Source organism: Pithys albifrons, chromosome 6, assembly GCF_047495875.1.
Source record: "Pithys albifrons albifrons isolate INPA30051 chromosome 6, PitAlb_v1, whole genome shotgun sequence".
Taxonomy (NCBI): Eukaryota; Metazoa; Chordata; class Aves; order Passeriformes; family Thamnophilidae; genus Pithys; species Pithys albifrons.
The window spans coordinates 36,031,925-36,043,611 of record NC_092463.1 but is presented as its reverse complement, the minus strand read 5'-3'; the positions used below and the strand labels follow the sequence as shown (position 1 = coordinate 36,043,611).

General features: G+C 43.1%; 1 protein-coding gene across 1 annotated transcript; it reads left to right on the top strand.

Annotated features, from left to right (window-relative positions):
• The first annotated feature begins 2,910 nt into the window (after positions 1-2,910).
• On the top strand, positions 2,911-10,721 carry SYNJ2BP (synaptojanin 2 binding protein). Its single transcript, XM_071558211.1, has 4 exons — positions 2,911-3,320; positions 6,924-7,060; positions 8,567-8,662; positions 10,112-10,721. The coding sequence occupies exons 1-4, from the start codon at positions 3,254-3,256 to the stop codon at positions 10,250-10,252; spliced, it is 441 nt and encodes a 146-aa protein (XP_071414312.1). The 5' UTR covers positions 2,911-3,253; the 3' UTR covers positions 10,253-10,721.
• Positions 10,722-11,687: the final 966 nt, after the last annotated feature.

Below are 11,687 nucleotides of genomic sequence, written 5' to 3'. Positions count from 1 at the left end.
TATGGATTAGTTGACAGACAGAGATAAAAAGTAATACAAGCACTACACCTAGCACCTTCTAAATAGCTATGCACAAGTGTTAAGTACTGGCAGACTTTTTTATATTTTGCTTTTTAAATAGATAAAGAGTGGCAGAAGTTTCAGGCTGCCACCTTGATGGCTGCCTATTGCTGATTGATACCATACCATAAATTGCCAAGTATAGATCCATGCTGAGACCAGAGAAACACTTAGAGAGTCAGGGAGTTCTTAGTTACAGATCTGCATACGGAAGATACAGAAGTGTAAACAAAACCACAATTTAGGCTACTTGCAAATATAGTTTTGGAAAAGACAAAGCAATAAAATACTGTAGTTTCCATTTTTCTCTATGGTTAAAGATTAATCTAAAAAAAACATGACTGAATTGGGAGGAGGCTTTCCATGAGCTTTGGACAGGAGTATTTCTGTACACTCTTCTCCTATTTTTGCTCAGGCTATATGAGCAAGACAAACACATATCCCAGCAAACCTAGTCTATGTTTTATAAAAAGTGTGAGCTGCCTTGCTAAGGTTTTCTTCTTGAAAATACTGTTGTTTCTGATTTTGACATAGCAATGAATAACTTGATTCTTGTGGTAGTTTGTTAGAAATGTCCCACTACTCTGAAGGTGCTAGGAAGGTGCAAATCTAAGTTCAGTCCTAATATTTCTGGTTCCCCTCATAGTTTTAATTGCCTTTTAAAATGCTTTAAATGGATGGTAGAATTTGGTTAATGTATAAGTCACTTGAAGATGGAAGAGGCAGCCTACAAATGCTGCTGCACCATCTCCCAGGAGACATGGGTCAGTGGAGCAGATGAAATGGTGCCAGAGGAAATAGGAAGACACAACCTCGTGCAGTGGAAGGTGTCCCTGCTTGTGGCAGGGGGGTTGGAAACAGATGCTCTTTAAGGTTCCTCCCAACCCAGACCATTCTATGGTTCTGTGAAATGGTCTGTGTCAGTGCAGTAAGGTATTAAGTCTTAGATAGGTGTTAACATGTGGCAGACTACTAGTGATAAGTGAAGCCTGGAGCTGCCTAGGAGTAAGTTACTGCAATAATATACAACATATATCTATAAAACATACAACATATACCCATGTTTCTTGTTTGAAATTTCTTACTGGCTGAAGAAGACTTTTAAAAACACTTAATATTGCAGTTAGATCAAGATAAAATTGGACTGTCATCTCTAAAATACATTAAACTGCTGCTAAGGAACAGAATGTATCTTCAAGGGGTTTGCCAAATACCTCGCAGCTGCTCACTCACTCTCCTTCCACCCCTCCCCAGTGGGAAGGAGATTGAGAAAAGGTAAACCTTGTAGGTTGAGATAAAAACAGTTTAATAGTTGAAACAAAACAAACCCAAACCAAAAAAAGGCGAGAGTAACAGAACGTAAGAGAAACAAGTGATGCACAATAAAATTGCTGACCACCTGCTAACCGGTACTCATCCCATCACAGAATGTGATTGGCCCCCTTCCACGTAACTCCCTCATTTTATCACGTATATGTCTAGAACTAGACTGTTCTATGGTATGGACTATGCCTTTGTCCAGTTTAGGTTACCTGTTCTGGCTCTGCTCCCTTCCAGCTTTTGTGCACCTCCTCACTGGCAGAGCATGAGATGCTGAAAAGTCCTGTACTCCTACACTTTGAGTTAACACTACTTAGCAAGAACAAAACCATCACTGTGATATCAACATTATTCTCATACTAAATCCAAAAAACATAGCACAGTGCCAGCTACCGAGGAGAAAATGAACTCTGTCCCCACTGAAACCGGACACAGGGAAAAATAATTTATGGCTATTGTGCAAGTTTTGTTTTCCAGTGTTCTTATTCAATGGCAACAAGTAAATAAAGACATGCAGGACAACATATCTCTGGGAACTGGACTGAAACAGATGTGAAACTGAATACTGTGCTCAGTGGTTTAAGAAGTCTTCCTGTGATAGACAAGTTATGCTTTTTCTCATCATTACAGGTGTAATTGGACCTTGAATGCTTGTCTCCCACCTCTGAGGCAGGTATTCTAACACTCAGTTTGGCATTAAGCATTCATGTTGTAGCATTAAGGTATGTAGCACACTCTTTCTCTAGTTCAGAGATTCATCACCCAGATTGCATCTCCCTATTAAATTTAGGAATCCAAAAGTGCAGATCATCTGGGAATGAATGCGATCAGAAATATTTGTTACCTGTACTGGAATACCAAACAAACCAATTGGTAGTGTAACACTGAAGACCAGAGCAGTTTGTTCTCATTTTTATCAGAGAACTTCCTGCAGCATGTCCATGTAACTGTCCTCATAGTTCCAAGCAGGCAGGCAATTAAATTGGATCAGGCCTATTCATTGTTCCCTGTTGTCATTGTCTGTATTGACACAATTGTAGCATGTGCTGAAATCGATAAGGATAATGTTTAACAAGGAAATAAGTAAGGACAAATTTGCCTTGCTGTTTACTTCCCAATAATGTGTTGGTTCAGGAAATCTCTGTGGTACAGAGTGCCAAGTTCAAGTGGCTTCTCTGTTAGACAGCAAGTTGCACTATTTTGCCCTTTATTGCTAGGTAATTATCTGTTGAGTTTTGAGTCAATTTCTCAAATCCTCAAACCAAACGCCTTCTACAGGGCATAATTAGATACTTACTGTCCCAGCAGTGGCAGTCAGCAGGGTAATTATATGTACCCTTTGTGTTTCTGAATCTAGATCACCACTTTATTACATCACAGGATAACGAGGCATTAGCATGGACACTTTCTGCAACTTGCCTGCATTGGGCTTTTGCTCCTGCCCATAACTGTCTGATCTGCTTTTCAGTTTGCTGAGAGGCCAGTTAAAAGGGCTGGGAACAGGTCACACATCTCTCTCTTCCTGTGCTACGGTGACCTCCCAGGGCTATCACCTACTCCTTAGCCTTTCCGAGGAAGCTGCCCCAGCCTGAGGAGCAAAGCAGGGCCAGGCCCGTAGGAGACGGGCAGGTGCGGGGTGCAGGAGGACGCCGTGCTGGGCTCCCCAGGGCGCGTTCCGCTCCCGCCAGTGGCGGGCGGGCGGCCCGAGGGGCCCGGCGGGAGCGGCCGGAGCTCCCGGGCCCGCGGCGGGTGGGACGCGCTGGCTCCGCTCCCCGCCGGACTACAACTCCCAGCGCTCCCGCGGCGCGGCCCGGCGGCGGCCGAGGACACGAGAGGGCTGTCCCGGGAGCCAAGTTCTCCTTCAGGCCGCAGCATGAACGGCAGTGTGACGGGCGGCGGCTACATCGAGGAGATAATCACCCTCACCCGCAGACCCTCAGGTAAGGCAGGGGCGGCCGCTCCGCGTTGGGCCCGCGGCGCCTTCTGAGCCGGGGCAGCCGCGTCGAGGCCCGCGCAGCCCCCGGGAGGCCGGAGCGGAGCGCGGGGTGGCGGCGCCGCCGCGGAGGGCACCGGACGGAGGCGGGAGGGTCCCGGAGAAGAGCGGCCGGCGAGGACGGGAGGGAGGGCGGCCCGTGAGAGCCCTGCCAGGGTCAGGCTTGTTCCTCTGTGGAAGCCCCGTCCGGTGTCCCTGCGAATAACACAACACGTCTTTGGTTTTGCCGGGAAGCTGCCATCTCCGGTGGAGCGCCTGTTGCTGCCGAGTGAGGGGCAGGCGCTGAGCGTCCAGCCGCGCCGGGTACCCTGAGTCAGGGGCCATTTCAAAGTCGTGTGTCCCGGTGACCATGCCCTGCAGTGTCAGCGTGGCCGCCTCGTGCGGCGCAGCTGAGGGGCTGCGGGGTGCGGAGGGAGTGGAGCACAGGCTGGATGGGACAGGGAGCTGGGCAGGCCGTGGAGCAGTGTTTTAGCTTTACTTTTCTTGTCAAAGTAGCGTGTGCTCTCCTGGAAACCTTATATTTTACAAGATTTATGGTGCCATTCAAATCATACTTTCAGAAGTGAGACAAGTTGGCACCAAGTGTACAGCTCTGGAGCAAAATGCTGGCTCTAAAGAACCGTAGGCTCCAGGGAGGTTTTGGAGGCGGAGCAGTACTTCTGTACATGAGGCCTTCTCTTTAATTAAAATGAGCACGAAAGAAAAGGCGGCAGCCCTTCTGTCTGTCTGCACAAGTGCTGGGTGCGGCTGCTGGCCGTCCCTGCCTCCATGGGACCCCAGGGACCCGCAGCACACACCGTGCTGGCATATGTGCCGTTTTCCTTTCGCTGGGGGAAGGTAGTTCCCGTGCAGGGCTGGAGTTGGCCCTGGCCCCCATGCTGGTAGTCAGAACCCAGAGAGTGAGCCCCTGGTGCAGCCCTCTGCCTCACCTGCTCGCCAGAACGACCACTGCTCTGAAAGCTGCATAGCCCTGCCTGTACAGCCGTGAGCTCAAGCTGATGAAGTCATGCTTGTCAGGGAAAACTATTTGCTAAACAAAGCCGGTTCTAGTGGGAAAACTGTTGCTATACATTTGGGAACCTAAAGTTTTGAAGGAGGTGGAAGGGAATGTTGAAGGGCAGAGTTGCGAATGGTCTTCAGTGTGGCCACGGTGATTTGAGTCTGATTACCATGAACAGTATTTGTGTGCTTATTAAGATGGGCTACTCTGTTACTTGATTTGAAGGTCCTTACAGCCTTGATACAGTTACCATATGAAATATTATTCATTTCTGGGGAAGGAACAAAACACAAAATCTGTGAATCACAATGTAATACTGTTGTCTCCTGAATAGTCAGAATTTTGACTGTAACTTGTTAAACTGGGTCTGATGCTAAACATCTCTGGCAAAAGTTTGCTGAGGTGTTGAATGTATTTCCAGTGCCAAAACACTATGTATATATCTCTTTTTCTTTTTTTTTTTTCTTTTTTTTTGGTATTCACTTTCTCTTTTCCTAATCCTGGCAATCAGAATTTTTTAATGTCTTTTTGAGGGACTTCTTTAGTTTCAGGGAGGGTAAATGAGGCATAGGGAGGTCTGCAGCCTCAGGGAGGGTCAGCAGCTTACCCCAGAGCATGCTTTTAAAGCTTTCCCTTGCTGCTTCTGGTGCCTTGTACACAAGAGAATTAGTGCCATGTGCTCCCTTCCTCCCCTACCTCCTTTTCTTCTGTCTGTGCTGTGTCTCTTTCTATGGCTGCGTGAACTGGAAGAGACAGAATAGCAGAGAGCACAAGGAATGATAGGGAAGATATTTTTAGCCAGAGTGGAAGTTTTAAGTGCTGGAGGGAAGCTGTGACTTTTGATTATTTCTCCGATCATGAACGAAAAGTTGCAAAATACACGTTTTTTTCATATATATGTATTTGGGTGTTTTTGTATGTGTGAAAGAAATTAGTGTGTTCTGAAACTGACTACTTCTTTCTGGCTTTTTAATAAGTGCTGATTAAACCTTATGCTTTCTGTAGTATTGACTGTTCCCAGGTTATTGGCTTTACGGCAAATAATTTTCAGGTTTGTGTATTTTTATTTTTTTATTTTTTTTAATTTCCATTGAAGGCTGTGTTATTTTGCTCAACTGCCCTTCTTGGAACAGATATTAGTCTAGTTAAAATGTCAGTGTTTATTCAATTTACTCTCACTTTCATTTTCTTCCTCACTCGTCTGAAGCTGCAAGGAAGAGAAGTCAAAAAAAAAAGTGTGGCAAGATTTCAGTTAATATTTTTTTACTTCCCAGCTGTGGATGCACACTTGAAATAACTACTCATTTTGTAAGTCCTTTGATCTCCTATGGCTGATTTAAAATTCTGCTTCCCAGCAGGCACAAGTGGTTTCACTTTCATTTGCAGCTCCCCTTCTCCAGGTTTCTAATCCCAACTTTGAGAGAAGATAAGAAAGAAAGTGAAAACAAGTAAATCAGCCTAGTTGAACATGGGCAGAATTTACCTTCAGCTGTTCTTGACAATAGCTTTTGGATGAAAAAAAAACAAGTTGTGTTTTTTTCATTTACTTTGATTGTGTATTTGATTTTCCTTATTTTTCCTTGGTTTTTCTTTCCCTTTTTTCATTTCAAGTGTCTTCATAGGGAATCTTTCCTGTCGTACGGTATTATCTATAGAGAAACTTAGCTCTGTGTGCAGTAAGGAATGTGCTCTTGTAACCTCTGGTTTTCCAGATTCTGAATTCAGTTTCTTCTTCTGGGTTTTGATGCAACAAGAAATTTTAACTTCAATCCAGAAGCTGGATCCAGCTAGATATCTGTAACTGAGGCTTACTTTAAAGAACAACCCAAAATGGCAAAAATATGATGTGGACATTAGTTCTGTTTAATGTATGTGCAATTCTTTTTTGTTTGGCTTCAAATCTGTGAACTTTGTGTTTATTTCCTGTCATGTTTTGAAACAGAGCAAAGTGATTCCTTACAATTTGAAGTAGCTTCATGCAGACTAGTCTTATTCTTGGAGGTGAAGCACACCAGTTGCATCTCCTGGGATGTGGAAGGGGAGCCTTCTGAGCCCTATCACAGTTCTCCTTTCCTGTTTCCTCATCTGTAGACAGGGTCTGATGTTTCTTGCCTTTCCTTACACTGTTTCCTAGCTCACAAAACACTCATCTGGCACGATTTCCTGTTGCTCAGTGGTGCTGAGTTACTATAGCCCCATGTGAAATGCAGGATTCGTGCTGTGCTGAAGAAGAGAATTCCTGCTGAGGCCGAATCGGCATCTCAGAAATGATGGCATGTCCTATTCCCCAACACTGCCTGAATATGGCTCACAAATGTTTGGGGTCCTCAGTCATTTAGTGTCTCTACTCCGCTTTCAAGACCAGTTTCATGAGAGTAACATTTCTAGACAGTAATAGTTGAAAAGGATGATGTAGATTCGTGTGCTATGAGTTTTAGTATGGTGGAGAAAGAGGACAGCATGGAAAGATGCAGTTCCAACAAGCAAGACAGCAAGAATGTCTGAAGCTTTGAGCTTTTTCTCATCAGTTTTCTCTTTGGCTTACCTTAGGGCTGGGCTTCAACATTGTTGGTGGGACAGATCAGCAGTACATTTCCAATGACAGCAGCATCTATGTCAGCCGGATCAAAAAGGATGGGGCAGCTTACCTTGATGGCCGATTGCAAGAAGGAGATAAAATTTTAGCGGTAAGTCCTTTCCTCTGTCATCCTGTGTGTTCTTGAAGTGCCATGATGGGTGATGTGATGTGAGAAGCAGGTTTGTCATCACAGTGCACAGAGGGGAATGATGCGGTGAATGCAACTAGATGACGCCCACCCATCTCCATGGAGGAGCTACCTTGGACACCTGGGGAGAGCTTTGAGTGCTGCCTCTACACATGGGCTCATCTCTTTGGCCTTCTTAATTTGTCTCAGAAGCACTGTATGGTGCTGCATTTCTGTTTCCTCTGTGACTTGCCTCCCTAAGGTTATAGAATCCATCAGACCTTCTTTTGCTCACAGTGGATCATCATTGACACACGTGTAAACAAAGGTTTTCCACCTGTAAATTTCCATTTTTTAACTGGTAATCCATGATTACTGATCCATTTGCTCAGGGGGATTTTTAGACTATAAAATCTATAGGCCATAAAATTCTTCTCTTCATTTCAGCTCCTCAGGAGTAATACAGACTGCTTCTCCTTTTAGGAAAATATTATAAAAATACTGATGTTCAGTCCCACTGGTTCTTCAGACAGCTGGCAGTCATACAAGACAATATGTTTTGCAAAGTGATAGGTGAAGTAGTCTCTTCTAGTGTGGTACACAGTCTTAATACTTGCTGATTTTATTTTGCACTTGCTTATTATGTTCCACATGCAATCTTTTTAGCCTCTATAGCCTGTCTTGCACTAGTTGGAGCCTATTATTGATCCAGAAAGTGACATTAAGTTAAACAGAGAATATTATCCTATCTTTTCTTGACAGTTTAATATTTATATACTTGTGTTTGGAGTGTCTAAATATGAAGAGAAGGGAAGCACTGGATGTGATTTTAGGGGATACAATTATGGGTAATAGAGATGAAAACAAAATTAGGATTAATACAATCAGTTCGTGAATGAAATCAAGGAGGTTATAAAACCTTCTGTGATGATACATTATTTCAAATTAAGAAAAATGCTGCTACTTTCAAGTGGATGCCAAGAAGTGATTTGATTTTTGTTTTGTTACATCGATGTACCTTTAAATGTGTGTTGACAACACTCTCTCAAACAGTGGGGTTTCAAAGGTACACCAGTAGAGGGAACAATGTGGAGAAGAGATTCATAATAATGATTGTGCTGTAGCTGCTCTTTTGTTTTCATTATCTGTCAGAATCATATCTTTGATTTGTTTCTAGTAAAGCAACAGCATCAGAAGCTGCTACTGACACAACTGTCATCTTATATTCTGATTTTGCTTCTAGGTAGTTTTTTCTGGTACTTTCAATGTTTTGACTTGGAGTTTCTCATGTTCTGCCTTAACATATAAAAATTGTCTATAATATGAATGGATGAATATGGATATTGCTGATCATGGGTCATGCCCCAAATGCAGAATTTTGTGAAAGATTAAGATTTTTATGTCTTATCCTTGCTATGTTAGCCTGCATCATTAAAAATTTATTTTTTTTGCCTTCAGCATCTGGTTCTCCTTTTCCTTTTTTGCTAGATCAATGGCAAAGACTTGAAGGATTTGCGGCACAAGGATGCTGTGGAACTGTTCAGGAACGCAGGCTATGACGTGTCTCTGAAAGTTCAGCACAGGGTATGTTTTACCTGTTTCTTAGGGTTATTTCTGGCTCAGTTTAGACTGGGCTTTATGACTGGTAGCTGTCTGTTTCAAAAGGGAGAAAAGTACTATGTCCAGGTGCTCAGTATGACGTGCATAAAAGATCTTCTTTGACCTATGGCCTTCTCTAGTTGCCATGGCTGTAATTGTCTGTGCATTGCTTTTTAACAGTGTCAGTGAAGAGACGAGTTTGGAGACATCCTCAGGTCTTTGTTTTTCTGGAGTGTGGTGTGTTTGCTCACAGATCTCCTCTCTCAGAGATAAAGGTTTGTCTGTGAAGACAGAATCTCAAGTTCTCCAGTTTTGTTTCAGTGTCCAAAATCTTCCTGGAGACAGAACTCCTCTGTTGTTTCAGAGGTCATCACTCATGTTAGTATTGAGATGTGTGCAGCCCACTACTACAGCAAAGACATTGAGGTGCTGGAGTGTGTCCAGAGAAGGGCAGTGAAGCTGGTGAAGAGTCTGGAGTACAAGTCTTATGAGATGTGGCTGGGGATGCTGGGGTCGTTTAGCCTGGAGAAATAACCCTATAATAGCCTTAATGAATTTGACAGCTACCTGAAAGGAGGTTGTAGGGAGGTGGGTATCAGTCTCTTCTTCCAAATAAGAAATGGTGGGATAACAGGAGATGTCCTCAAGTTGCACCAGGGGAAGTTTAGATTAGCTCTTAGGAAGCATTTCTTCACCGAAAAGATTGTCAAACATTGGAACAGACTGTTGAAGGATGTGGTTGAATCACAATCCCTGGAGGCATTTAAAAAATGTGTCAGTGTGGGCCTTAATTTAATGGTGGACTTGGCAGTGCTGGTTTAGTGGCTGGAGTTGGTGATCTTAGAGGTCTTTTCCAACCTAAATGATTTTAAATAATATGAAATGTGAACTGCTGTAGTTTAAATATACTGGCAACATTTGAGATATAAAAAGAGAGGCATCGTTAATCCTCTGTTAGTATTGAATCCTTAATTACTGGCTAGCATTGAAATTGACAAAGGAAATGCTGATCAACCTGAAGCATGTTGGTGGGGAGAGGAGTGAGTCTTTAGGACCGGTGCACAAGGCAGATAGGAAAAACAGAGAGAATGTGATAGATAACCTTTTCCTGATAGTGAGAGCAGGAAGTAGTGTGATTGGAAGTGCATAATTGGATGACTGGGTATGTGTGTGTCATTGCATCTGCTGTATCCTACTTCAGTTGTTAAGAGTCCTAGTTTACAAAGTGGCAGAGAAACATGAAGATGCTTGGTAGTGGCTGGGCACTCTGCAGTTAATCTCAGTCTATCCAAAGCTATTTTGTCCCTTCTGTACATGGAGTTGTCAGGTACTGGGGAAACTATCTTAAACATCCTTACAGAACCACCTGGTCCAGACAACTGAGGGCTCTCCTGTGATGGATTCTGACACAAATAACTTTTTTTTTCCTTGTAGTTGCAGCCACAAAATGGCCCTGTGGATCATCAAGGCGATGGAGAATCAGGTGGGCTTCCTCTAGCAGCCATTCTTGTGCCAGGCCTGGCGCTTGCTGCAACAGCAGTCTGGATCTTGCTGAGGTATCGACAGCGGATGTGAAGAGTTCACGTCTGGCCTATCACTGCGTATTTTACACAGCTATGATGTAATTTAAAGATAGAGAATCGACGATTCTATCACAGACTGATGTCAAAAAGGATCATTGCCGATCATCAAAACTGCTGCTGTTGTTCTTATATATTGATTTTGTTGCAGGGTGGATGGAAACAGAGAGGAGAAGGGGAAGGGAGAAGACTGCATTTATGTTAAGAGTGGGATAGCTGTTTTTTGGACAAATTGAGGAGGTTTTGCTATCCTCCTCTATTTTGCACCATGAACTTTAAAACACACTCATCTGTTCCACGTTTTAAGATGTAACTATTGGTTAAAGGGCATGGGAGTGAGGGTGGTTTTAAATCAAAGACATTTACTAGAGGCTTTGCCTTGTTTCCACAGAACGGTTTCTTGAATCTAATGATCCCTTGTCTGAACCATGAATAAAGAGAAACAATGCAGAGGGTATAATATTTTTTCCATTGAATTTTTGTTGGTTGTTGCTAAATAAATGCCTTAAGAAAAATGTGTAAAATCTAATACATGGCTTTGCAGGTAAAATCATCGGTGTAGCTGCTGATTTAACTGTAGTAATGCACATTGGTGGGTTGTTTTGCCAGTTGTGGAAAGATAGAAGATAGCTTGCCACTAGGAAAATGGTTTGTTTGTCAGAATTACTGCTCATTCTTGGGTCAGGGTTGTAAGGGAAAGCTTTCCACAAAAGGATAGCATACTGGAGCAAGAGACAGGCAGACAATTGATTCACAAGGGTAAGTGGAGGCAAGAGATTTGGGTATGCTGAAACTGCAGAGGAGCCTTTAAATTAGTAATGAAGCAACAGTCCCTCCATTCATCAGGTCGAAGGTCTGTTTTGGGGGTTATTTTTTTCATGGGGAATACTTCAGATAAAGCTCTCTGCAGTCAGAACATCTCATGATGGTTGAAAGGGAGAAACAAACTGAGAGCAGATTGGGCTCATGCTGGCTATTGCCTGTTTGTGTTATACGATGTTCGGGAAATAGACTGACAGCTTTAAGTCAGGGTAAAGCTTGGCAGGTAAAACTCGCTCTGGAAAACACATTGCTGAATTTATCTGCAGAGTCTCATCTCACTGTGATTTGAATAGTTTTAAATGCCCCAGTTGATATGAGCTCTGTGGGATAAGACCTTTTTCATTTGTCTCCAAGAAATCAACATATTTTGTTGTTTTTGTAAAAGAAAAGCAAATGCATGATCTGGTCTATATGATGCCAAAAAAGAATCACGTATGCAATATATGTGTTCAAACAAAAAAAAAAGGTGTCTTGGTGCTTTAATTATCTCTATTATTCTAGCAGGACATTGCTGATGTGCTTGAAATTGTGATGTTTGCTCAAGGCTTGTCCTTCTGTCTTGTGGCCATAGAATCAGTATGTTGTTATGCATGGCATTCCTAAATCAT

Excerpts from the sequence above, each read along its gene's own strand:
- SYNJ2BP (XM_071558211.1), top strand. The coding sequence starts at position 3,254 with ATGAACGGCAGTGTGACGGGCGGCGGCTACATCGAGGAGATAATCACC. Across the intron at positions 3,321-6,923 it reads CCTCACCCGCAGACCCTCAG|GGCTGGGCTTCAACATTGTT; the intron begins GTAAGGCAGGGG and ends GGCTTACCTTAG. Across the intron at positions 8,663-10,111 it reads CTCTGAAAGTTCAGCACAGG|TTGCAGCCACAAAATGGCCC; the intron begins GTATGTTTTACC and ends TTTTCCTTGTAG.